General features: G+C 47.6%; 1 protein-coding gene across 26 annotated transcripts in view; it reads left to right on the top strand.

The window, feature by feature from the left end:
* MAP4K4 (mitogen-activated protein kinase kinase kinase kinase 4) overlaps positions 1–27456 on the top strand; it is a 177516-nt gene that overhangs the window by 119279 nt on the left and 30781 nt on the right. For 25 of the 26 annotated variants that reach the window (XM_029231543.1, XM_029231541.1, XM_029231536.1 and 22 more), the window contains 8 exons: positions 3390–3480; positions 3908–4038; positions 6429–6483; positions 7909–7987; positions 11351–11526; positions 12760–12832; positions 14404–14614; positions 25928–26089. In XM_029231543.1, coding sequence (XP_029087376.1) covers positions 3390–3480; positions 3908–4038; positions 6429–6483; positions 7909–7987; positions 11351–11526; positions 12760–12832; positions 14404–14614; positions 25928–26089 — 978 coding nt within the window. Of the gene's footprint in view, positions 1–3389; positions 3481–3907; positions 4039–6428; positions 6484–7908; positions 7988–8034; positions 9417–11350; positions 11527–12759; positions 12833–14403; positions 14615–25927; positions 26090–27456 lie in introns of those variants that run through there. The other variant, XM_029231544.1, reaches the window with a different exon arrangement.

The raw sequence follows: 27456 nt of genomic DNA, 5'->3' as shown, positions 1-27456 counted from the left end.
TTCGGCATTAACTGTTAGAATCTGTGACAGTGTTTATGAGGAGAAGCTCTAATGTTTAATGTTATTTACAGCCAACTGGAAAGCTGGTTTATGTCAGAGCAAGTTCTTGGCTACCGTGTTAGCGGCTTCTAGACGATCCCTTTCAGTAGTAGAGCTGTCCTAACAGCACAGGCAGAGTGTGCGAAAATTTCGTATTGGAAAACTGCATGTGAGTTGCCAGTGGGCTTCTTTCCTCTGGTCAGCCGGTGCAGTTTTTCTCTCTACTTTACCCCTCAATTACACACTTAAGTTACTTGGTTGGATTTCATTTACCGACCACATTTTAAAAATAAAGACTATGGAGTTGAACTGGAATCTAATTCTTACGTTTCTGTCACTAATAAAAAAAATGGTACTTTATTTTTTATTTATAGATAAATTTACTCCACTTTTTACGTTTAAGTTTCACAGAGGACTGCAGGTTTTCAAAAATGCCGTCTAGAATTCAGAGGTAGTCTGAATTTCTTTTTATTTAGAAAGTTTACAGAGCCCTTGACAATAGACAATTCCCCTAGGAAAACCAGTTGTAGAGGGTGAGATGGGAGACCCCATCTTCTTATCATCACATACAAGTTTCATTATAAAAATATCAAGATTCTTTTATGGTTATTATAGGAGCCTTAACATGGGAAACTAAGCCTCCTGCCCTATACTGCTGTGAGGGAGTTCAGTGAGTGGGCAGGTGTATTTACTATCTTGATAACGAAAACTCAGGGTGGGCAGGAGAGAGCAGTGGCTAAGAGCATGGGCCTCAAGTGAGGTAGACTTGGGTTCGAGTCCTGTGGGCAGGAGAGAGCAGTGGCTGAGAGCGTGGGCCTCAAGTGAGGTAGACTTGGATTCTAGTCCTGCCTCTGTTGCTTACCTTTTGCACATCCCCTGCCAAGTTACTCAACTTTCCAAGACTTACTTTCTTCATGTGTAAAATCTAGGTCCCAGTCCTATGAAGGAAGTACCATTATTATGAGAAGTAAATGAGTTTTAGTGTCAGGAATCAGTTAATATAACATGTGGGTAGGTAACTAAGTGTATGCAACTGTTTTTCCACCATTGAACTCAAGACAGCATTTTTTGAAAGAAGCCCAGGTTCCTTGAGGCCCCAGATCAACCTGAACATAGTAGCTCAATGAACATCTTTTCAAGATGCAGCAGGTGTTTTCCGCCCCCGTGGGCACCTGAAATGAGAGTTTCCTTCACGTCACTTCATCTAGGATGGGAAGTTTTCCTACGACGAACGTCTAAATGGACTAACCTCAAACAGAAGCTTCTGGAAGAGTCAGTGTCATGTACTCATGTGTGTTCGTCACGGGTCACGGGAGTCAGTGTTGGGAAAGAGAGAGCAGAGTGGTGAGAAGGCCGCTCATGGGGAAGGAAAGCAGGGCATCCCAGAGGCATGCCGGAGGCTGATTTCTGTGGTGACAGACGTCCTCATTCCTTGGTGGACAGTAGAGTCAGTTGCTGTGGAGTGAAGATCTCAGCAGGTTGAGAGTTGTGGGCACGTGGGCCTCAGACGGCAGTAGAAAAGCTCTCCTGGGCCCACCGAGAGCCTCGAGACATGAAGCCGCGTGTTCCTTCCGGCCCGTTTCCATGGTCACCATCCACACGGCAGCCTCGCGTTTTCATAGAAACCAGCATAGATCATCCTGAGTGTGGGCAGTTACAGCTTCTCCCAGCCAGCACCGAAGACGGCCTTTGGCTGCTGCTTCATTCTGTGAATGCGACGGACTTACAGGACCGTGTTTCCGAGTTGTGGACCTTGATTCATTTGCTCTTGGACAGACGCTGACTGTGTACTGGACTTGCCATCTCTGCTGAAGAGGAAGGACTGTAGCTCACCATGGCGGGGGCGGTGGAACACGCCCTCCCTCCCAGGCCCTTCATTCAGGAAGACTGTGTCCGCTGCGCAGATTCTCGCAGCTCGGGCTCATGCGCTGTACGAGCTGGCAGACACACCAGCCGCGGGCCCTCCCAGAGGCAGTAACCGCAGCCCTAGGACAGGGGGATTGCTCGACAGGACCCAGAGTGCAGGCAGGCCACGTTCGTCTGAGAAGATGTGGCTGCTTAACGTCTGCTGCTAAGATAATTCTGGAGAAGTGTGAGGAGGGGGGTTTGTGAACATTAAGAGAATAAAAAATGAACTGAAGTAATAAAAGTAGGAATTACGAAAGAGGGAAGCTGCAGTTTTTCATCTGTTCTTCCGCTGTTCAAAGGTACACCTTTGAACTGGGCTGAAAGGAGGGAGTTTCTTCCTAACGATACCATGAAGATGCCGTATGCTTTTAGTGCTTTCCCCTCTACTTGGTGCTTTGTGGCGTAACACTGCACATCCTGAGTGCTGGAAAAACACACAGAGCCATGACATAAGCTCTCTTCTGTTTCACAGGCAGACTGGTAAATGATTTTAGAAACCCCCATGTTAGAAAAATTAATGTTCTAGGGCAGCTGTTACATTTAATTCATAACCTACAAGGTAATGATGACGATAAAACCCCACAAAGAAGTTAAACAGGACAAATCAAATGAGTCGTTACTTCTCATCTGCCCTTTTTGAATTGAGACGTTTGGGAGTTAATAGGTTGCTTGTAGCTTACGGAGGCAGGCTGTAGATTTGGCTTCTCTAGCTAAAGTCAGGACAAGTAAATGAGTTGTGAGAATGATGCCTTTTGGTCTTTCTGACCATATTTGGATGAAAACCGTATTTTTGTTCTCCCACCACCTCTCATCAGAGGCATTCTCTGGGCTTCGTTCCAGATGCGAGGTCATCAAAAAGTGCTGTGTGCCCAGTAGGATTTATTTCCTTGGGAAAGAAAGATGCTTGAACATAAAGCTCTTTTGATGGCAGAGTTGTTTTGCACGTGGGGTGGAGGTCGGGTCGATCAGTAGTTAGCAGTTTGTCGCTCTTTGGTGGGAAAACCAGGCTGGATTCAAGGGCCAGACCTTAAAGCCCACTCTCGCCCTTTGCTTTTCCCCTGGGATGCGTGTAGTTCAGATCTGCCCCCAGGGTCGGCCATTGCAAGATAGGCGTGCAGCGTGGGAAAGGAACCACCCTGCACACAAATAGCACAAATGACAGCAGAGACACTGCGGATGGTCCTCGAAAGCGTGCCGCTGGGGAGCAGCTGGAAGGTGGTAACCCTGCCCCTCCCCCACCCCCCGGCCCTGACCCATTGGGATTGTGGGTGCCTCTCTCTGTGTGGTGTCATTGGTGATGTCTTGCTGGAAATGCACTGAGGTTGAATCTTATGTTCCCAGAAACTTCTGGCCTGTGTGCACACTTTATTACAAAGGGTATGTTCTGGGCTAGTCACTTATAGCGACAGAGAACTAAATCCAGACCTGACTTTCCTGCTTAGGGACTGGCGCATCTCCACATCCATCACGTGATTCACCGGGACATCAAGGGCCAGAATGTATTGCTGACCGAGAACGCAGAGGTGAAGCTTGGTATGTGATGGGCGTGCCACATGATCTGATACCCTGCCCCAGCGCAGTTAGCTGAAAACGTTACCCCGTTTCTCCTTCTGTCTTATTTAAGGCTTGGGAGCTGGGCTTACTGCTTAGCCTGGCTCCTGACTCCCTTCCCCCGTGCTCCTGGCTCATCCGGAAGTCCCTCTGGCGGTCGCTGTTGGGATGCTCAGGGAGGTGGCGGGTCCAGCGTCCCAGGGAGCTCCCAGGCTGGTGGAGCGTCTTGCCGCCTTGGTGGCTTGGCCCTGGAGAGGGTGCCCCTTATCCCTGTTGGTGGGAGGTTGCAGTCTGTGCAGTGTTTCTGTGTCGTTTACTCTGAAGGCCTCTGGTCCTCCCATTCTTCGCCTTGCCGTCGGCTGGTTTGCTAATTGTGTTCTCCTCCCCCTCCTTCCTCTTCCTGCCACAGTGGATTTCGGTGTGAGCGCTCAGCTGGACAGGACCGTGGGGAGGAGGAACACCTTCATAGGCACCCCGTACTGGATGGCTCCCGAGGTCATCGCCTGTGACGAGAACCCCGACGCCACCTATGATTACAGGGTGAGGCGCCGGCCCTGCCTTCCTGCGGGTGGGGCTCCGCCTCCAGTCCCCCTTCCTGCTGCTTCACTGAGGACCACATGGACCCCTGCTGCAGGGGCACATCTGCTGGGACAGTATTTTGAGGCTGTTTTTTTTTCAGTCCATTCTGCATCACCCCTGTTCTGTTACTAAGTACGATGCTGCTTTCAAGGTGGGGTGGGGCTGTGTGTCACTCTGTTGTCGGTAGAAATTTTTTTTGTCCTGAGTAAATTCAGTGCTTCTGCCCTGTTTGCCGTTCTTTTTAACTTGAAGAATATATTATAATCAGATATTTATTATCTTAAAAATACTGGCAGTATATAGCAATAGCTTCGTCTGTGTGAAATTTTAGAGTGTTGTTAAAGAGCTTTGCAGCTTTGCTTTGGTCACAAATATATGTAAACTATTAGAGTGACCTCTAGGGACTTGTATCAATAATGCACCTTTTGATCCTGATGTAAAACCCATATTTGATCATCAGACTCGGGTTGAATACGTTTGTAAAAACTACTTAAAAATTCTGTTGCCTTAAGTAAATGAGTCAGAGTGGTTGATGTACGTGTTAATGATACTCACAATTGAGTTCCTATCTTACGGCACGCCAGTGTATTTAGTATTTATTACAAATAGCCAACTACTGGAACTCAATGTGAGCCTATGGTGGAGAGGAATATTTATTTTATGTTTTTATATGCTGAAATATTTTCAAATAGATTATAGACTTTAGAAGTTTTCACTCTTTGTTATGTCATCATGTATCTCTAACATTTGAAAACATTTCTAACGCATCCAAAATATTATCATACCTAAGTAAATTAAAAATGATTCTTTAATGCAGAGTCCATAATTAGACCCAGCTCGTCTACACCTGGTTTGTCCAAACCAGTATTCAGTATGGGACAAGACGTTGTATTGGTTGGTTGGTGGTTGAGTATCTTTCAGTGAAGACTGTCACACCCTCTCCCCCAGCTCCCGCTTTCTGCATGACACCAGCCTGCTGAAGAGGCAGTGTTCCACCCTTTAGATGTATCTTACCATTTCTGAATTGTAACTTGCCAGTCTTTGTAATGCCATTTACCTTGTTTTCTGTGAACTGGAGAGGCTCCATTAGTATCGAGAAAAGCCTTCCGGGATCCCCTGAGAGGAGATGGATGTCGTTTGTCTGCATCACCCTAGGGAGCGTCAACACCTGGTGGTCCCACCACTGATGCTGCCCATATTAGTTTCTGGTTAAGGTGGTGAATTGCTCTTTGTACCTGAGGGTGTAGAAAACTCCGTAAAAACAAGGGAGCAGTTCATGGGCCTCTTTATTCTTGTAATAAAACATATGTGCTTGAGCCTCCATAGCATAGTTATAGGTTATTGAGGAAAACCCTTCAATGGAGCAACTTTAAGTAAACTTCTTTATTAGGATAGCGTCTAAACAAAAGAAGGCTAATGATGAAAAAACATCTGTTATCTGCTTTTAGAAAATCTTGTTTGGATTTTAAGAAATTAGCTGATAAAACCTCATCTGTCATCCAGTGTATATTGAATGCCTACCACATGGTAGTCACAACTCTGGGGATACAAAGGTGAATAACAGACAAAAATACCTGTCCCCATGGAACTTGTATTTGAGTAGGGGAGAAAGCTAAAATTCAAATTTTAGGGAATTCCCTGGTGGTCCAGTGGTTAGGACGCCACGCTTCCACTGCAGGGGGTACGGGTTTGATCCCTGGTGGGGGAACTAAGATCCTTCAAGCCGCATGGCGTAGCCTAAAAAAAAAGGAGTATAATTCAAATTTTAAAGTTAATATTTTGGGGAATCGGAAGGGAAAGACTGCATGCACTTAACTTATCTCACACCCCTAAGTTTGAAGGAAGAGTAGGGAGACATGGCAGCATGATTCCGTTTAGTGAGCGAGGGTGGATTTTATTAATTCTTCTGAGGACCTTTCATAAACAGTACTTTCTAGCCTTTAAACGTTTAACATCACAGTTAAGTTTGAGATATTGTCATAAAACATAAGAGTAAACATCTATCTAGGCTGGGAGTCTAAATCATCAAATGCTTGGAAAGAAATGAAGAAATGATGAACTGCAGAGCCTGCAGTGGGTGGGTAGGGAGAAGAAGTAATGGGGAACCAACTTTGTTCGGTCATAGATACGAGCGGTTCTAATTAACAATCAGTGTTATCTTTATTGTATCTTTCATTCATTCTTTTGGAAGGTGTTCTTCCAGATGTGTTTGTGCTTTTAATTTCCTGGCGAACTTCCTTTTGGTTCGTACCCCAAAGAATGCAAGTGCGTCATTTGTGTGAATGATCAGCAGTGGTGAGTTGGTGGCCTCACAGCAAGGACGGTGTCCTAACTTCCCGCTTTGTTTGCAGAGTGACCTGTGGTCCTGCGGCATCACAGCCATTGAGATGGCAGAAGGCGCTCCCCGTAAGTAGCTTGCGTTCCTTTTCAGCCCAGTTCTGTGTAACTTAAACCTAGTCTCGAGGCTTCAAAGAGAGTGGCTGCATGGATGAAACTGTTCCTGATGGGGCGTTCAGATGAAGGAATCATAAACACAGTGGAGTTTTCGATGTGAAAGGAATTCTTGGCATGCATTAGTCCTTTTGAAGATCTCCCTGAGGTCCGTGGGCTATGTTATCTTTTATTTAAGTTGTAATCAGACGTGTGTGACCTGAAATTATTCTGATGTCAGATAATACACAGTAATTTTTCTTTTTACAGTTTGAACTTAATATTCCGTGAAACTGGTCCTACCAGAGGAAATTTCAGTATTTCTTACATTTTAACTTTACAAATAGAGGCACAGCCTTTTATCTGTGGAATAACTTTTTTCAGTATTATGTGTGAAGTTTTGCTTCTGCTTTGGATTAAATCAATGACAACTTCATGAAATTGATTTTTAATCAGGAACAGGGTGGAGTTTCAGAGAGCAAAGGGAAAAACAGCATTTTCTGCCAGTCCCCCTTTCAAAAAAAGTGTATACAAAGAATGTATAACTTCCTGATACATAGTCGCTGCTGAATAAATATTTGTTGAATGAATGATAAAAGACTGCCCACAGCTAAGGATGAGTTTGCACTGCAGAAGCGGCCGTCCGTCTTGATCACCACGTGCTCCCTTAACCGAGACGGGGAAGGACTGCCTGGCCCTTTGTCTCGGTTCTCTTTCACGGCAGGAACAGTAGTACCCTCCTTTTCTTTGGCCCCCATTTCCCAGCTGCCTTGTAAGAGTCTCGTGAAGGTGAATAAACACTCGGAAATACCTGATGTGACATACTCGTGTGTACACGTGCACCTAACACGCCTTCGTTGGGCAAGTGATCGGAGAACAGGCAGTCATTGCACAGAATTAAACAGTCCCATCTGGCCCCCGTTTTTGCTCTTCCACAGGCACACTCGCTCTAACAGTCAGCAGCGAGCGTTCCTGGAGGGCTTAACGCATCTGTGTTCCAGGTGTTGGGTGAAGGCCTTTACGACCGAGTCTGATTTAATCCTCACAACAACCCTAGGAAAATAAAGTTATCTCATTGTCATCTGATAGATGGTGTAGAAACTTAAGCTGTTAACTCCTTTAGGACGTTGAATCAATATTTATCTTTGATTTATGAAAACTTTCCAATGTCTGTTCGAAATTGTATGTTCTTCTCGTTGCGCTTTCCCTCCTCATATTTTGCTGTGTTTAAGTGGGGTATTCAGGGTACGCCCTCAGCTGTATAACTAGATGTGCAGACTGCCTGACGTAAAGCATGCCGATCAGACGATGGGCAGATCAGACGATGGGCAGAGCGCGTGCCCCTAGAGGTCAAGAATGAGTAACCTGAGTACGTACTGACACGCCCTCTCCTCTCCCCAGCTCTCTGTGACATGCATCCCATGAGAGCACTGTTTCTCATCCCCAGAAACCCTCCTCCCCGGCTGAAGTCCAAAAAATGGTAAGCTGTGTGTGCTTTGTTGTTGCTGTTCTTTTCCTTTTTTTTTTTTTAAAAAAAAAATCGTTCCTTTTTCTAGTTTGACTTCAAGGCAAAACTCTGGCCATTCTGAGTCCAAAAGAACACAAGGGCCAGTGCCCCCAGAACACCAGTTAAAAAGTGTTGTATCGCTTTATTTTTTAATGTTTCTTTTTCTTGATCAGTTGTCCTTGAATGATACAATAGCGACAAGCCACCCTATGAAACACCAACACGTTAAAGAAAAAGGTTCCATTTTAATACTTAAACATACCTCTCAGTGTAATATATTTCTAACCATCTTTTCATTAAGAAGCAAAGCTGTGTTGACTTGTAGTTCCTCAGCTGAAGTAATATCTTAAAATTCATGGAAGGGTTTACTGTAGTTACTGCAGAACTTTGAAGTCAGATGGGCCCCTGTCGTCCCAGCAGCCTGCGTTGGAGGAGGGGTCCTCTCCCTGGGCCACCCCCTTCCTTCTCCCTCCTTGCGCATCTGCTAAACAGAATTGATGCCAGGGAGGGAGACGGTGACGACCTCCGTGCAGGAAAGCGTTAAGTGCAGCCGTGTGGGGTGAAGCTGGTTTGGTGTAGTTTTAAAATCTCGGAGGGAAAGGGCAGTGCTTTGTTTTCTCACTTGAGCATTCTGCCCACTTGTTTCCTCCCAAGGGTTCCTTTGAGTCCTTTCCTGTCGATTCCCGTCTGCACTCAGGCTCTCATGCACTCGGGCCCTTCCTCCCTCCCTCCCTCCTTTGCCGTTCCTGTTTCCTGGGCTCTGCTGTTGGTCTTACCTACTGTGGGTTTTTTTTTTTTTCCTTTCTGAAACTGTTCTCATGAGTTTTCCAGGTGGTGCTGTCTCCTCTTAGGTTCTTGATTCTGATTCTGAAATAGGCCAGAGATCTCCATTTCAGCCTCCTTCTCTCCTGGCCTCGGTCTTCCGGCTGTCAGGGCGTCGTGGAGCCTCTCTTCCCATCGCGGGTGTGGACACGCACATGTACCGCCACTCGTTTCTTTCCTGCTTCTCCCTGCCCTCCCCACCTTTGTTTGCTGGCGGGGTTTCCTCCTTTATACCGTCTTTCACCACATTCAGCTCTGGGGAACTGAGGCCATCTTGTTCCACTTAACCAGTTCTTGGCGAGGTTCTTTAAGGCGGGACGGGTGCAAAGATTTAGCCCCGGTTGGTCTCCTGTGTTATGATAACATGATAACCGGGGGGCGTCCGTGGGTGGCCAGTAGATGTCACCAGGGAGTAAGCTGCGGGGCTGGGTGCCACTTCGTCCGGCGCCTGCTGAACTGAACGATGCTCACTTTCCCCTTTCTTTTTCTCTGTCAGGTTTTATTAAAGCGAGTTGATGCTTCACCTTCGGGGTATTTCACAGTTTTGTCAGTCGGCCCCCACTCTGTCCATGACTTGCAGGTTTGCATTAACCACTGTGTGTATATAGTGCAGTGAGATAAAGAGACGGATGTAGATGACAGTAGATTCTGCCTGTGCTCTCCCACCAAACTTCCTCTACCTGAGCTTGATCGGATGCATTCTCAGGAGTTTATGTCGCTGCCTCATTTCACCCAAGTGTTCTAAGGGGGGAGAGGGTTACAGACAGGAAGTCCTAGTTCCTTTATGGTTGCTGTCTTCCTGTCCACCAGATGTAAACTTCCACGACTGTTTTTGGAGAAGCGGCCTTTAAAAGATGATTAGTGAACTCTCTTTCAGCAGAACCTGGTCATCGACTTTCAAGAATACACTGCAGATCATCGATTCTCAGATGTTAATCTGTACACAGCACATGAGAATCCCTTTGGAATTTTTTAACTTAGGGCTCCAACCTCAAAGTTTCTAGTTTCTTAAGTTTGAGGAGTGACCCAGGCATTTGTATTTTTAATAAACTCCCAAAATGATCTTTGTGGGCAGTGGGGTTTGGGAATCTCTGTGCTAAGAGCATTCCATCACTGCTGTGTCGAATCTTCTGCATTCTTCCTTAACCATAGAATAAAGTCACAACTTTAGGGCCCTTCTCTGAGCTGACCCTGGCCTATCTCTTTGACCCTTTTCCACTTTTCATACTAGTGTCAGAAAACAATCCACTGTTCCCTGTAGTACTCTGCTACCTTGTTCATGTGGTTTCTGTCCCTCTGGAACGGTGGCTTTTCTCTCCCATCTTTGGAATGTCAGAAATCCTCCTTTTTCTTGATGTCTGACCCACTCCACTGTCGGCAGTAGTTCTTTTTTCCTCCTCGCAGTTTGAGTATACATCCGCTATTGTGTGTACATACATTATTTCCTATGTGTATCTCTTACAGAGCCTAGCATAAATAAATGTATGTCGTTGACACATAAATATTTGTTGAATTGAACAAAAATAGTAAGTTTGAGTAGAAACAGAAGACAATACAAATGATTCTTAAAAGCAGTGAAATAACTGGAAAGGACTGAACTAATTTTTTCTCAACCACATTTTTAAAGACTGAATAACTCATTCATTCAACAAAAATTTATTACATACCTATTGTAGTCTACATGCTCAGAGTTGGGCATTGCTGACAAATGGAGAAGTTAGGAACCAGTCCTGACCTGTACCGTTTTAAACCAGGAGGGGAGACAGAAACATAAATGTGAAGTGTGCAGTGTGTTACATGCAGACAACCCCAAAGGAAAGGCTCCTGACCTGGGGAGGGCGGGGTGCAGTGTTGCCGGGAAAGGCTTACCGGCGGGAGGGTGTCTGAGCTGAGTCTCGAAGGACAGGGTGGGTAAGAGTGCGTCAGCCGAGGCTAGGGAGGGGGTCACTGTGAGCCAGAAATGGAGAAACAGGCAGAAATAAAGTGGCTGGTGGGGTAAACGTTAACAGCAGGGTCATTCCCCCCCTCAGCACTATTATTTCTGCCTCTGAACGTTAAGCGTAGAGAACTGATACGTAAACCAGCCTGAAACTGATGGCAACGTCGCAGTGACAGGATCAAGCCCCGAGTCACTTACTCGGCTCCCTTTCTTACTCTGTGTCTGTCCTTGTCTTAGAGGATCCCGCCGTCTCTCCTCTGCCATCTTTACGTTAGCAAAGACCTCCCTTTACTCCCTGGCCTCCTCTACCCCGTGACGACACGGTCAGAAAGCAGCAGTAACTCCAGCTGCCTCCGAGGCCCCCCGTGTGTGGTGCGACTCCTAAACCGTGTTTAAGTGACGCTCTGGGCCCCGTGGTCCCTGCTTTGTTCCTTGTTTTATCCCTGTGCCTTTGCAGCGTTGTTCACAGTGAGTTCTGGAGCCCTACTCTGTCTGCAAGCTTGTAAGTTACTGGTAGTTTGGAGCTTTGCCCTTTGTGGTAGAAATTTGATGATCTTTTTTACTTCCTCTTCTAGGTCAAAGAAATTTTTTAGTTTTATAGAAGGGTGCCTGGTGAAGAATTACATGCAGCGGCCCTCCACAGAGCAGCTTCTGAAGCATCCTTTTATCAGGGACCAGCCGAATGAAAGGCAGGTTAGAATCCAGCTTAAGGACCATATAGACCGGACCAGGAAGAAGAGAGGAGAGAAAGGTATTAAACCTGTTTTTATTTTCATCTTAAAAAACAGTTGTTTAGGTTTTTGCCAACCAGAATAGGTTATTATTCCTTTCCCACCCGCGTTTGTGCCCACCTGCCCGGGGCTTGAGTGGTCTGTCTCTGCTCTGCGCCCAGGGATGGGCCGAGGGGGCAGCTTGGCTCCAGCACAGGGGACCGGCGCTGTGCAGTGCATTGCCAGGCTGACACGGGGTAGTGGGCACTGTGGCCAGTCAGCGCTCGATGCCGTCCTGCTCCTCGGGGGCACATCTTTGTGGCCGTGCTTTTTAACTTCATCGTGGACCTTGTGTTCTGTCTGCGTCAGGCGGGGGGCTCCGAGCGTCAGCTGGGAACATCACCGTCCATGTGCTGTCCCGTTCCTCTCCTGCTCAGGAGCCCCAGGGTTTCCTGCACTTTATGGGGGTGGTGTGGTGAGGCCTGACTGCTTTTCTGTCTTCACTGCACAGCATGAACATTTGCTTTGCTGATTACGTAAGGTTCCATTTGGTCCCCAGTGCCTGGGTTTCCTATCCTGACGTGTTCTGTGTCCACCTGCCTGGATTCAGCGGTGCCTCCTGCCCAGCAACGCGCAGGCCAGGCTTCACCACCGTCTTCTCTAAACCTTCTTCTCTGGGGCCTCTGGCTCCCATTGACCTTCCTGTTCTGTGAATTCTTAAGAGGAACTTTAGAGAAGGACGCTGGATAACAGGCAACCCGTTGCTGAATTTTTTTTTTTGACACTCCAAGTTCAAGGCCAAAGAAGAAACTAACAAAGAGCAAGTTCAGGGCAATCCCCCGAGTGCTGAAAGTAACCAGACACATTCCTTATTGCCTTGGTTTGGGCAGTTCATCTCTTTCTTTCGAGTTTTGGCATCAGAGTGGACTTTGTGAATTTGCTGATGCTCCGGGACCACTTTTCTTATGTGTCAAGGGCTCTGGGGCCCCTCTCACAGCCCTGCCCCCGCATGGCTGTGCATCCCACAGGGGACTGTCTGGAATACAAGAGAATCTGCTCTTCTGTGGGAAGTACGGCCGGCCCAGGGCACGAGCACCGTTCACGGTGGGAATCGGTGTCACGCCCCTACTACCCCCACGTTCTGCACACACTTTACTATTTTCTCAAAGCATATACGGTTTTCATTGGGCGGTGATGCCCTCGGAGACGCTCACCTGCACACGCGGTGTCACGCTTCGTGCACTGACTCGTTTATCTTGTCCTTTTCTTTACAGATGAAACGGAGTACGAGTACAGCGGGAGTGAGGAGGAGGAAGAGGAGGTGCCAGAGCAGGAGGGGGAGCCCAGGTAGAGGCGGGGCGCTCGTGACCCTGCTCCTCGGGGGTGCCGGGGCTGCAGGGGATGCCCGGGCAGCGGGAGGGAGTCGGCAGTTACTCTGAAAGTGCCTTAGTATCTTGCATTCTTCTGTTCTTTCAAAGACTCCTATAAACATTCTCGGCCTCTGGAGCCCTGACCCCGTGGTTCTTTACCGAGACTGCATTGCTTCCTCTTCCCCCGGTCGATTGGAAACATGCAGGTTGTGTCTGGTCCTGGGGAAGGGGAGCTCGCCACTGGCGTTTCTTGCTCCAGCAGGTGTGGATGGAAGACATCTTGTAGCGTATGAAGCAGGCCTGCACACACACAGTTTCCTGCTCATGGGCTCGCAGGGCCCCCTTTGAAAACACTGGAGTCTTTCCCAAGACTTGTTGGTTGGTGGGTTGGTTTTGTTCTTGCCACCGGTGTGGTCGTCGGCATTTCATTGCCTCTATTGGGCGTGCATTCTGTCCTGATCCATTTTGTAGTCGCTTCGGTCATCTCTGGCTCCCCGAGGTACAGTGAAGCAGAAGCTTGAAGATGTGGTCGCATGAACCTCACAGCGACTCATTAATCAGGGAAGAGAGGATTTAAAGTCTTTGATAATGGTCTTGCCTGCCTGGTGTTCAAGCTGCAGCTACACGTAGCTGACTAGCTAGACAGAAGGAGGGTAGGGACGGTGGTTCGAGAGACCTGGGGGGACCTGTGTGCAGAGAATGGGAGTTTGAAGAGAGCATATCAAGAGAGAAGAGAATTTATTGAAAAAAACTCCATAGTTACATAAAAGATTTGAATCCATCAGAGGCTAAAACTTCTAGAGTAATTTGAGCTGATTGCAGGAGCAGTAATATAATTGTTTAGGGTTAGGGACGCGACCTGATTGCAGGAGCAGTAATATAATTGTTTAGGGTTAGGGACGCGACCTGATTGCAGGAGCAGTAATATAATTGTTTAGGGTTAGGGACGCGACACAATGAAAGAAGCAGTTTAGGAAGATTGATTTGCCCTTCGTTCTGGGAGTTTTGAAAGCGGAGAAGTGACTCTCAGCCGGGAGACCACCTAGGAGTGATGCTAATTTTTCTGTGTGATGGCTCATGCTCGGGACCCACCTGGGCTCAGCCGCCGGCCTTGCAAGTAGAGAGAGTGGGAGGGGAGAGCTGACAAGGCATGCTGGACCGCGTGGAGAAGGCGAGGGGACGGCCAGTGCTGGAGATTGTTCTGGTATTACCGCCCGGGCAATCCCGGAACGTGATGCTGCTGTTTCTGGTGGGAAGCAGGGCGGTCACGGAGGGTCTAACGACGTGTGGCAGGAGGTGGTTTCAGCTCTTCATCGCAGTTTGAGTTGATGTGAGAGTCCCATGTGGAGATGTCCTGTCAAACGTCCAGGACAGAGTTTTAAGATATTTATGAGACAGGTGAAAGAAGGGGTGATGCTACTGAGCCGAAGGCTCGTTACCCCCGTGGATTTGTTAGTTCGTTGGGTCCTGGGCTGGGAGGAGCTCGGGAGAGGCGGGGCGTGGGCGTGGAGTGGCCCGCGCCCCTTAGAGCCCCGCTTCCTCCTGCAGCTCCATCGTCAACGTGCCTGGCGAGTCCACGCTGCGCCGGGACTTCCTGAGGCTGCAGCAGGAGAACAAGGAGCGCTCCGAGGCCCTGAGGCGGCAGCAGCTCCTGCAGGAGCAGCAGCTCCGGGAGCAGGAGGAATACAAGAGGCAGCTGCTGGCGGAGAGACAGAAGCGGATCGAGCAGCAGAAGGAGCAGCGGCGACGGCTGGAAGAGGTGGGCCAGAGCCGGGGTCCCGGTCTTTGTTCACAGGCATGGCCAGATGCCCAAAGGACCATTCTCCGTGGCCTCGTGAGGCAGGTCGTGCCTCTCCCCGGCCTGGCCAGTGAGGTCCCCTCTGAAGGGAAGATGTGCTCGCGCACCGGCGGGACCTTGCGCTCCCGGAGGCCCGAGACCTGTTTTCCCCCCTTTTGTAAACGTCAGGGACCTGCCCCCAGTCACTCATCCTGTTTGTGTGGGACGCAGGGCCCAGAGGTGGCGTCGCCCCGGCTCCGTGGAGGCCGTGTACGCTACGGTCTGAGTTGGCCAGCTCATTTCCATCCCACCCTTGGCCTCTGGGTCCCAGTTGGGGTGTACATATTTTTCTGAAAACATACGTACACAGGAAAAACACTTTTCTACAAATTCCTTAACTTTAGATACCTTTAAGAGTAAGGGTTGAAGAAGAGAATTATATTGGGCATGATACAAATGCTGTTCTGTAATCTAGCCATAGTGCTGGCGTTAGTTACTTGTTGGGGCGGGGGACACATTTTGTACCACCTGCTCGTTGTTTTTGTTTGTTTTTGTTTTTGGCTGCGTTGGGTCCTCGTGGCCTTCGTGGCTGCGAGGGCTTTCTCTAGTTGCGGCGAGCGGGGGTTGCTCTTTGTTGCGGTGCGCGGGCTTCTCATTGCGGTGGCTTCTCTTGTCGCGGAGCACGGGCTCTAGGCACGTGGGCTCAGTAGTTGTGGCTCACGGGCCCTAGAGCACAGGCTCAGTAGTTGTGGCGCACGGGCTTAGTTGCTCCGCAGCACATGGCATCTTCCTGGACCAGGGCTCGAACCTGTGTCTCCTGCATTGGCAGGCGGATTCTTAACCGCTGCGCCACCAGGGAAGTCCCCCACCTGCTCGTTTAATTCATTAATACTATCAACGTTGGTAATATGGTTACCCACAGCTTTTCCACTTTTAATTCACAAAGACATTATTTCCCTACGTTTCACCTGGGGCTCAAAAGAGTCTTTTTTCGTTTCCTGGTTGCCTTTTACTATATATATCACAGCTTCAGATTTCCCATTCATAGTAGTCTGTTTCCGTTTAATTCACACATCTTATTGTTTCACCTTTATCCTTCATGCCAGAAAAAGAACCCCAAACAACAGTAAAGCCGTGTGTTGATACTATACAGTGGAGTTTAATTTAAACGACGACACATGCTTTTTTCCCAAGTTAACTTAAGGGTACATTTTGTGGGGAGAATCTTTGCTTCGTTTTGTGTGTTTATGGTCTGAATTCTGAAACTTCACAGTCTGCCCTGGTTTAGAAAACCAGTGTCTGTCTAACTAAGGAGACTGGAAGTATCCGGCCAGCGCTTTGGAAGAAAACACAGGGCACAACCTTGCTCTGTGGGAGGGGCAGCGTTGCTATTTATGTAACTTTTTGCAGTTTATTTGCAAACTCTCTTCTAATGTTTTAAGACTCAGTGCTCTGTGAACATAACAGAAACCTTGAGTGGTTCCGAGGTTTTTCAGGCTGTACGTGGACCGTGTGTGCTCAGTACACAAGAGTGCTTGAGTTCTGAGGCTGTGGCTGTTTCTAGCTGCTGCTTTATGCGGTATCCTCCACTGTCCTTTCTAACCCTGGGCTGTACTTCCTTCAGCTCAGTGATGCAGGGGAGTTTGGTGGTTTATACCTTGAAGGATCAAGGACTGGGTCAGCTGGAGCCCCTTTCTAACACAGGCCCTGGAAACTGCTTTCAGGCCTAGTGACAGTGAGATAGGTGTCCATCATCCAGGCCCTGGACATGATAGGGAGTGAGGATTATGGGGTTAGGCCAGCGATCGCTCGAGGAGAGGAACTGAGGTTTTAAAGCGATTTGTTCTGTCAGCTAAATAGAGGCTAGAGAATCAGGGTTGTCAGCTAAGTGAGAACGTGGCACTTTACTGGCTTGAGTTAGCCCTGTAATTTCAGCTTCTCAGTGAAAGTTCAAACGCGCAGTCACCTCTTTAAACCTCTTAATCAGGGCAGATGGAGGCAGGGTCTTCTTGGTGATCCAGCACCTTTTTGTCAGCCTGGTAATTAAGGCCCCAGGAAGTGGTTTGGGAATATTTGTGCCATAAATGATTTGTAGCCCTTTACTGGCATTAAAGGTATGAGGAATAGGGATTCCTTTTGTTATTATTAACAAAGTAGATAAAGATGGTCATCTTCACTCAAAAGATAAATGATGCTTAAAACTGAAAGGTGATCACTTTCTATCAGCGACTGGCAAAAAATGGTCCCAAAGTCGAGGCTGTAGGGAAACAGTGGAGATGTTCCTTTCTCTGAAAGTGCCATCAGATCCGGTGTATGGGGGCTAAGGGCTTCTCCGCAGCCCCTACTGTCTCAGAACCTCGCCGCAGGTAGGGGGAGCGGTCTGCCCCTCGTAGGCCCTTCGTCTGTAAGAAGTCCGTGTGGTCATACATCCTCCGCTCTTGCTTGGTGCCCGTTGAGAGTTGCTGCCGCCGGGATCTCTCTGCTTTGTTTCTCTTGCTTTCTCTTCCTTGGCTCCTGTGTGAACTGGAGATCTTGGAAGTCCTCGTAGATATTTTCAAGTCTGTCTGCCAGTTTTGCTGAAAATGATGTTTCTGATTTTTCTTGTTGCTTTTGGATGGTCCCAGGAGGAAAGTGGGAGCGTGCTGAGCTCACGCGGCTGAGTTCACACTGGTGGCTTCGTCCCCTCCTTTCCTGCCCCTGACACTTATCCTCCTCTTCTGGGTGCTCAGTGTTTTCTCAGCTTACTCGAAGTTTGTTACCCAGATTCATTGCCCCGTGTGATAATGATCTCCCTCTATCGAAAAGTTTTAATATTACTCTATTACCTTTTATAGGTAGATGCATCATCACATCTTTGGATCACTTTGGTAGAGCTTTGCCTCTAGCTAATTTTTTTTCCCCCACCCTGGCCAGCTTTTTCTCCCAGTCTTTTCTTTTTTCTGTTCTTTTTTTTTTTTTTTTTTTGAGCAGAAGTGAAGATTATTTCATCATGCTGTCATTTTATCCTAATGGTTTTGTGCTCTTTCTTTTCATTGACTCTTGCCTTGGTACCTGCTACCGACTCCTCCCATTCCTGTGACATCCACACATGGATCACATCTGCTCATTCCTCGTCTAAGTTTAATAGAAATATTATACAAGACGTCCTGGAGAAAACCCCATTAGTGATCTAAGTTAAGGTGACTTTGTTAGCTGCTGTACTTTGGATATGTTTTTGAACCTGTTACATATTGAAGTCACTTATGTCCTAGTTCATAATTTTTCAGTTTTGACCTCGTGGAGACTGTCAGATCATTAGTAAAAAGCAAGATACAATTTGTCTGTGGTTTGGTGTGCTATTTGATTCAAAAAAGAGAAAGAACATTTCTTAGGGAAGATTTGTTTTTAGCAAACCTATGATACTATTATAACAACAGCACATTAAAAAAAACTGCATAATCTTTTTATTAGAGATAAGAGACAAAAACTTTTCATTTGAGGTTAGAACTTACCCTTTTCTTAAAAACAAAAGACGAAAAAAGGGAGAGCTGCAGTTCCCTGTGTGTTCCCCATCTCACCCGTTTGTGAAGATGACTGTGGGTTCTGCAGACTTAGAACCCGGCCAAGGACTTCACTTAGAGGGCCGAGTCCTCTTTTCTGCTGCTTGCCTCTCCCTTTCTGTTCTTGAACTGCTGGTAGGATGTTCCAGACTCCCCACTGTCGGAATTTTTCTGCAGGTATTTAAAACAATAATCCCTTCTCTTTACGATCTGCCCAAGTTTTCAGCCCCGGAGATGCCATAGTCCCTGTGCTCTGGGTCTCAGCTTCCCGCAGAGAGGGGCGCGCGTGTGGGTGTGCGACCAGCACCTCCTCCCTCTGCTTTTCTTCCACCAAGAGGACACATGCTTACATTCGTCTCTCTTGTTTCTGCAGATCCCATAGTGACCCCGGTTTTAGAGAGGTGGGTGAAAGTGGAAGAAATTAAAAACAAAGTAAAGCAAGAGAAAAAATTTTGTCTGACACCCCAGGCTTCGCACTTTAGACGTGCACCAAGCTCAGCTCAACACGGCGGAGGTGTGGGTGGTCGTGTGTGTGTATAACCCCCGCCCGCCCCCCCCCCCCCCCCGCCCCCCCCCCCCCCCGTGAGCAGGGCGGGGCGGGGTGAGGCAGGGCAGCCCTGAAGGCGATACTGCTCCTGCCCTGGGCTAATGGCGTGGAGCTGTCCCGACTTCCCAGCCTACCCTCCTTGGCTCGTGAGGAGCCTGTTTGTGTTGGCCTACGTGGGCGGGCTTAATGGAGGCCCTGGGGCTGCTGCGGATGCTGAACACAAACCTTCAGGCTCAGTCAGGGGAAGTCTGCACCTCTGTAGGGGGAGCCATGTTTGAGCCCTGACCCGGAAGGCCTCACTTGCTTCCTTTTTTCTTTGCCGCACGTGGCTGTCTTTTGGTCTCCGCACTTGCAGGAGCGCTTTCACCTGTTAAATGAGCCCATCTGGCCCAGTGGAGGTGCGATGCCTTTTTTAAAAAAAAAAGAGCGATGCCTTTTAAGAAAAAAAAAGAGAGAGAGAGAAAAGAACATTTGCGTGGAGTGGGATTCGTCTTGAAGCTAAATTGTAACACTAGGAAAGCCTGGAGCGTTCTAAGAAAAATGGAGCGAGCTGTGGCAGGCACCTGTGTCTGTCTCTTGGCTGTGAGATCTCAGAAGGACAGTGCGGGGACCCGCTTCCCCCCAGCGTGTCCTCACCCCTCTGCCCACACAGAGGCCCCTGCTGGGCGCCTCACTCGTGTCTGACGGCGAGTGCGTGTGAGCACAGGGTGTGCCTTCCACCCTCAGCTCCAACTGTGCTGTGCACGGGGGGCCTTGCTTTTGCCAGAGGGCCACTGTCTCGCCTCTCAGAAGTCCTCAGCTCTTAAATGTTCTTTTGGCATCCCAGTCTAGTGTTTTTTTTCTAGTTAAATTTTGTAAGCGTTATTTTAATTCAGCAAATGTTATTTGTTGCCTAAAGATGGGGAAGAGTTGTCTTTGGGGAGAAGCAAAGTAGTTTAGCAGTTTCTCTACTAAAGTTCATCAGAACTTGCACTTAACAAACTCGGGGGGTTGCTGGTACACGTGCAGCCACATGACCTCCAAAGCTCTTGGAAATAGTCGAACCTGAAGAATAGATTGGTTTATTAAAGTTTAGTTTCTGTTAAAGCCCGTAAGTCCAGTGGAGTGTCTGTAAATGGACCCCACTATTATCAGCATGACCTGTTTAGAAAAGTTCGAATTGTGAGATGAAAGCATTGCTTTTAAATACCAATCTAGAAAGAGAACTTAAATGTAATTAAAGCATAGTTGGAAAAGTACATATTTACTCAGGCATGCTTGGAAAAATTGAAGTAATAAGGAAATCGCTATAATTTGAGCGATTTGGAAATCACTCTACAGCATCATGCAGTTTTTCAGTTTGTTTGATTTTGTTTTTAAAGAAAGAATGGTTTAAAAAAATAAGAATGACAGTTTGAAAATGCCTTGAAGGATTTATGTTTGCTGCTCTTAATGGGGTTAACCTGAGCAGGCATGTTCGTTAGCGTCTCCTGGGTTTTGTTGCTTGAAATCACAGGCGGAAGGTTAATCTAGTGTGGATTGATGTTGCTTAGCTGATGGCTGATGATATATATGTTCCATTTTTGACCATTTTCTTCTGAAGTTCTGTTGCAAGAGGCCAGCTTTTCACATCAGTAATCTATTAAGGTATTTACTAAGGGCTTTCTTTAATCTTTAATTACCCCCGAACACACACACATACACACACACCCCGGTTAAGGGCCTGTTCTGACTGTAGTGGTTTGTATGGTTGGAGTTTACATTTCTGCTCTTGGTCCAATTTACAGCTTCAAGTATTACAGCATAATGTGGAAGAGGACTCGGTAACTACATCGTTCTTGGCCTTGGCCATCAGTCTCCCGACCAGGACTTGCTGAGTGGGCAAGTCCAGGGAAATTTACCACGTTCCACGTTGTCTTGTGGATTTTTTAAAAGTGTGTGACTTGCCTTACCTATAAGACTCGGAGGAGAGGGGCTGTGTCTGATTCACCTTTGTGTACCCATGGCGCTTCATGAATATTTCTCAAATGGGTGAATCAGCATTTGTGTCCTTGTTGTATCTCTGGAAAGAAAGGAGTTGTTCTGCACACTTACAGCCATTCTTGGGCTTGAGATCTCTGATTTGAGTTCCAGAGCCACCGTAAAGGGCCTGGTAGAACATCCTGAGGCACAAAGCGTGTGTTGTGTAAAGTGTGAGGCTCTGTCCAGATTAACAGTGACTATTCAAGCCCGCTGTGCAACTTACTAGGTGATCCTGAAAAGATGGCTTTAGGATTTGGTTGGACCTGGAGATATGGATGGATTCTTTAGGCTTATTCTAGATGCTAAATATTAGAAAATCACAGCATCTTGGATATTTACAGGGAGCGGGGTGGAGATGAGCGAAACACGCTCCCTACTTTGAAGGAGCTTATGGTCTTTGTTTGTGTGTTGATGGTGGTAAACAAGAGTATGATACTTCCACAGGACCAAAGAAGAAAAAGCCTTTCAGAGGCTTTCACTTGACGAGTGAGATCGTTAGTTGTAGCCTGTCCCTGTTTGTAAGGTGTTTGCTTACTGTTATTTTAAGACATGCGTTTTGAATTAAACTTAATATAATAATTTTAAATTATTTTAATTAAGGAATTACGTAGTAACTTTATTATATCGACTTTGGTAAAGAGTTGAACAGAAACAACTTGATGTTTACCACACTTTCATTGAGAAATCCCAGTGCAATGACTGCGAAGAACTGAAGATGTCCTAAACAAGGAGAACAAGAACGGAAGCCCAGTTGTGGACGTGAGTCTGTGGTAGAGCGTAGACCGTGGGAAGGTTGATGCTGCCAGTGCTGGAAGAGAGTCCAACATGGGAGGTGGCGAGGGGGCCAGAAGCAGGTATATGTGAGCAGTGGGCCCTCATCCCCTGCAGCAGGCTGCTCTGCTCCCCCTTCTCAGCCGACACCTGCCACCCGGAACAGGCGAGCAGCGGAGATTCGGGCACAGCTGAGGCCGTGGAGAGGGAAGCTGACACGAGGGCATCCGTGGAGAGCTAAGTGCTGTTGAGCATGACGGTAAGCGCGCCCACCTTGCCTGGAGCCCGTCCTCTGGTGCCACGCGCGTTCCAGGCGCCCCCATCCACTGCACCCTCTCCTCACCTGAGGACTCAGTACTACACAGATCCCTCTCTTCAGAGACTCACCCGCCCAAGGGAAGAGGTCACGCTGCCTCACAGTCACCTGACTTGGAAGCTTCACAGCCACCGCTTGACAGCTTGCTTTTCACTGCCTTGCGTGTCACTAGATGGCCCGAGATTGAGGACGCAGAAAAATCTTTAGCTTGAAAGATTCCAAGACACATAGCAAAAGGAGGGTGAAGGAAATAGAGACAATGTAGGGAACAGAGAAAATATCTCACACACATACATGTACACATGCACAGAAATCTTAATATCCTTACAGAGAGAAGATATAAAAATCATGAAACAAGACTATTCAGAAAAAAGTTTTAAAAATTTTTAATAAGTTCAAACTCCCAGAAAGTGGGGAGAGAAGGTAAGTTTAGGGGGACTAGAACAGAAGAAAAACAGAATCAATCCAGGTGGGTTGACTCCCATTTAACAAATGGTCCAGGAAGTGAACACCAGAGGGAGAATATGCAGCAGGAATTCAAGACAAGTTTCCAGAACTAAGAAATAATTTCTGAATTGAAAGGCTTACTGAGTACCCAGCCCAGCGAATGAGAAAAGACGCCGTTCAGAGGCACATACATCATCTTGAAAGTTTAGAAACTCAAGGATGAAAAGAGGATGGTAAAAGCTGCTGTCAGGGGAGCACATAGAGGGGTGTGGGTGTGGCTGGTACTAAGTGTCAAGGATCCACATGGGCTCGCATTCTCCAGAGCAACATCAGAAAGTAGGAGGTGACACACCAACCAGTGCTTTTGCAACTCTGAAGGGAAGTTATTGCCCCCGGCCAGAAGTATATGCACAGCATAGGAGCAGAGCTTTTGTGACCTACAGAGTCTCTCAAGTCCTCTACTTGTCTTCACGCTTCCTCAGGAAACGACTAGAGGATGTGTTCCAGCAAATAAGAGAGAAGTTGACAGGGGATCCTGTACAGGAGAGGGTCCAGAAGTATTCCTAGGAAGCAGGTGGGCAGAAGGATGGGATGCCTGGAGAGCAGCCTGTTTAGGTTGGCCCAGGAGAAGAGAAAAGGCTGTGAGAGGGTTAATCTCTAGAAGAAAGAAAGAATACCTGACCCATTTGACCATATGGAAAGGAGTCTTATGGTGTAGACTTTACAGATGATGCTATGATGGGCCCATGAAAAAACAGGCAAACAAACAAGAATAAGGCAATTTTTTTTTACTATTTATGCATGTATGTATGTATGTATGTATGTATTTTGGAGAAAATAACATAGATTTATTTACTCTTTTAAATATAAATTTTATTCTTTTAAATTTTTAAAAATTGGCCTCAGATTTTTATTCTCCAGGTAGTCACTAGTTAACAACAATCAAAAAGGCACCATGGCATTTTAGATGTAAGTGATCATGGGGCGGCAACATAGCAAATGTTAATAAATAAAAGAAAGGGTGTTAACAAAGATGTATATCTTATGGCTTGAGGATGGTTAAAGTCTAGTACTTTGATTAACAATTTTTAAACACAAATGAAAATGGAAAAGGCTACCTGTAAGGGCATTTGAAATTGAAAGTTAAAAATTCTTAGTAGCATTTAGTTAGATGAAGTCAAGGTTTCCCACCGGCCTGGGAGCCCTGCCCTCAGTGTAGTTGGAAATAACCCCCCGAAATGGATTCTGCACATTTCACCATGTTGGAGCTTCCTGCCTGGTGTAAGAATGAGTGCTTTCACTGAGGCGCCAGAGGATGTGCACGGGGTCCCGTCACTCCCCGGGACTCCGGGTGACCACAGCTCAGGGGTGCAAGGCAGGGGGTGAGCTGAGAAGGCTCCTGGGCGTGGGCTGGACCAGGGTCAGCCCTGCGCTCGGTAGGCCGAGGCAGCTGGAGTTGCTGGTGAGGGGCCAGTGTGTGGGAAGCCAGCTCCCGCGCTGCTTCACTCCCTCCCTCTGCTCTTCCTTTGCAATCTCCCGTTGTCTCCTCTGGAGACAGAAATTTGAACCTCGAGGCTGGTGTGAGGTGGACACTTGGCCGCATCTGGACTTAACGGCTGTGTGGCGGCCAGAGTGCAGCCCTGCTTCCAGGGCAGCGTGGCAGCTTCCAGGACTCTCACTGCAGTTTTTCTCCTTGTCTGGCTCTTTCTGGAAGAGTCCTTGCTGATAACAGCCAAGGCGTCAGCTCTGCTTTTTTTGAACTAAAGAATTTTTCAAGATTCTGTAAATAACAGGACAGGAGAAAGCAAGTGAAGCCACGGCTTTTCTTTTTGTTTTGTGATCCCAGGGGGCTAAGTGGCACCTTTCCTTCAGCATCGTTCCTAAAAATTAAAGAATTTCGGTAGCCTGTGTGGTCTGTAAGGACAGGGCAGCGGGTGCATCTCGGAGGCTGTTGCGGCGGTGTCTGTGGTCACGTGGCGTTGTTTAGCGCAGTGCAGCGGCCCAGAAAGGTTTTGAATCTTGCATTCCATCAGTTAAAAAAAAAAATTGAGCATGTATCTGATAGAGATATATCTAGTAATTTTGTATTGTACTGATACGTACATTATGAAACATGCAAAAGTAGCTATCTTAAAGAATGAGCTGGGAGTATAAGAACATAAAAGTTCTGGGTGTGTTTTTTTGTTTTTTCCCCTCAACTCCGGTTGCCTTGCTGGCCTGTAGAGCCTGCTGGCAAACATATCATCTCCCCCGGGAGGTGGGGAGGGAAAGGGAAAGCCCAGACCTTTCCGAGGGGGACGGTCCTCTGACAGTTCACTGCTTGTGAGACCTTGGCTCATAAGCAAGTCATGTTGTTACCTAAAGGTGGTAAAATTCAGTGTATGGTACTCTTTGCCTCTTTTGACCTGTTCGCTTGAATCTGATCGGCTTGAAAAGCTAAGGGGGAGTTTTGAGTGGTCGACACTGGTTGCCTTTCTTCTCTCTTCTGTTTTCCTTTTGTCTGACTGACTTTGAGGGGAATTGTTAGTCTCCACCTGCCTTCCTCTCTTGTGGTTGTGGTTCTAGAGCTGTGCTAGAGACAATTTAAATGTAAATTAACTTTAGTAAAATAAAACGAAAAACTCAGTTCCTCCCTCATGTGCTGGGCACATTTCAGGTGCTGAGTAGCAGTCTGCAGCCAGCGGCCGCTGTGCTGAGATGGGGCACCTCTCCATCCCAGGGGGGCTGCAAAGTGGCTGCATCACTTTGCAGGCCAGCACTCTGCACATTTGTGGGAGGAGTTGGTTGATTTATACTCTGCGCGGTGGCAGTGCTTTACTGACAGATAGATGTCTGGGACTGGATGAGAAGGGGCCAGACGTGTGCCCAGGGTCACGCTGCCAGGTACCGAGGGGTTGACAGATGGTCTGCGTTAGGAAAGGCTGTCGGAGCGAGTCTGGTGACTCAACAGCACCTTCTGCACTTGCTGATGGGATGCAGGATGCTGTCTGATTGACGTTGGGAGGCACAGTGGCACCTCGACCTGGGGGCTTACCGCCCAGGTGACTCTGGACAAGTCACTTCTCTCTTCTTGAATCTGTTTCCTCCTCTGTGGAGTAGGAGTGAAGTGCTTCCTAGGTTTGTCATGAGAATCGTATTAGGTAAAGGACATGGAAGGAAGACCGTTAGATACTTAGCACCATGCGAGACACAGAGTGAGCTTGTGCTCATGGCAGTCTATACATTCATGGTAATAATAATAGCGTCTCTTATTCTCGTTGGTGTCACTTCTTCTCTCCCTGATGTGTGCTGCCTTTTTCCTCTTTTAAGTATTTCTCTCCTTTCTCTGCGCTATTTCTGTTCTCCTGTATTCATTTCTCTTCTCTTTCTTCTGACTTAAGGGCCTGGGGTAACCCTGTTAGTGATACTGAAGGATACAGCATTCCCTGTCCCCTCACTGCTGTGCTTCAGCGAAGAACGGGGAATAACTGATAGCACGTGAAACCCAGCTCTGACGGGTACTTCCAAGGAGGCTGGTGTGTGTGAGCGGAGGGGCAGTGTGCAAGTAGGTGGCCGGTGCAGGTGGAGTCCACGAGCTCTCCCCCTTGGCCTCTCCCCGTAACTGGTCAGCAGACCATCCTGCGTGCCGTGCCGTGGCTGCAGAGTCCGCTGACTGGGTCGTTTTACTTCCGTAGCAACAAAGGAGAGAGCGGGAGGCCAGGAGGCAGCAGGAGCGCGAGCAGCGGAGGCGGGAACAGGAGGAGAAGAGGCGGCTGGAGGAGCTGGAGAGACGGCGGCAGGAGGAAGAGGAGCGCAGGCGGGCGGAGGAGGACAAGAGGAGAGTCGACAGGGAGCAGGTGGGTCCGCAGGGGGCGCTCCGGCCGGGACCGTGGGGGCTGGCACCGTGCGGAGCTGGGGGAGCCGGGGCAAAAAGCATGCACGCGTGTGCACACGTGTTCAGGACTTTAGTCTGAAAATGCAGAAGCACGGTTGGAAGCATATTCACTTCAACAAACTGAATCTCTTGTCTCTACCGACAGATACAGAAATCGGTACACTTTAGAAAGCTCTTGAAACCAGCAGGGTGGTCTCCACTAGTATGAGGCCTGAAAGATTTCCGAATGTGTCTAATGAAATTTAAAACCAACTGTAAGACACTTCCTACAAGAAGTGTTGGAAGTATCCAGCGACTAACTGAATATTTTAAGATGTATTTGCATATAATTCAGCACGTACATGCGTGACGTTAGAACAGCTGATAACATTAGCCCAAAGCGATCAGATTTTAGCGATATTTGCAGCATGTTATTAACATCACATAAAGTTGCCTTTAGGAGTCTTGATTCCTGAACCACCTGTGCAAGCAGAAGTTGTGCTTTTTGTTGTCTGCGTTGTCCGTGTGAATCCCATCATAGCCTCTCTGCCCGTCATGTCTTTGAATTGATCACTCTTTGTTATGAGCTTTGAACAAGGAAAAAATATATGAAGGGGGGGGCACCAATTTAAATGACAGCTGAAGTTCATACTTAAAATGCTTGTAAACAATGGTATTAGCTTCCAAATTTGGTCATTCCGCTACTCTCCTTCGCCTCGGGTTTCCCAGTGTCGGATCTACATACTATTTTTCTGTTGAAATTTAAGTGATTCTCTTACTTTACTGACGTTGTTGGCCTGTTAACTGTGGTGCGTTTAGTTTAGTTTTCATGTTCTGATTTATACTTGGGGACTACAAAGAGGAGAAAACATAAACTTGAAACAGTTAAGTCACGGAGGGATAATTCTCTGACCTTGATTGGGAGAAGAGGGTGTGAATGTAATACTAACCTTCAGTGTTCTAAGGGAGTCATTGGCTTTTGTGTATAGCAAGTATTCTTCACCTCTTCTTTTATAAAAATAGCATCAAAAGTCAGTTTTATTCCAAAATACTCCCCGTGTCAGCCGTGCTGTAGGAACCTGTCATTTCTGCATGAATGTGCATGTTTGTGTACATGTGTCATTGTCTGGTTGTCCCTGTGATGTGAAGGCAGAAAACCAGTGATATAGTGACCTGAGCTCGCAGCTGTGGTTCAGCTCTGTCTGGCTCGGGAAGAGGGGAGCTGGGAGTCGGAGTCCTCTCGGTCGTCGGGGTTGGGGTGGGGCTTCCAGGCCCGGGACTGGAGCCTGGGTTGGAACTGGGCGGGGGGGGGGGGGGGCTTTGCCAGCGGCCCTGTGGATACACTTTACC

Source organism: Monodon monoceros, unplaced genomic scaffold (genome assembly GCF_005190385.1).
Source record: "Monodon monoceros isolate NGI ecotype Baffin Bay Population unplaced genomic scaffold, NGI_Narwhal_1 Super_Scaffold_19, whole genome shotgun sequence".
Taxonomy (NCBI): Eukaryota; Metazoa; Chordata; class Mammalia; order Artiodactyla; family Monodontidae; genus Monodon; species Monodon monoceros.
The sequence above is the reverse complement of the archived record's forward strand: the minus strand, read 5'-3'. Positions and strand labels throughout refer to the sequence as shown.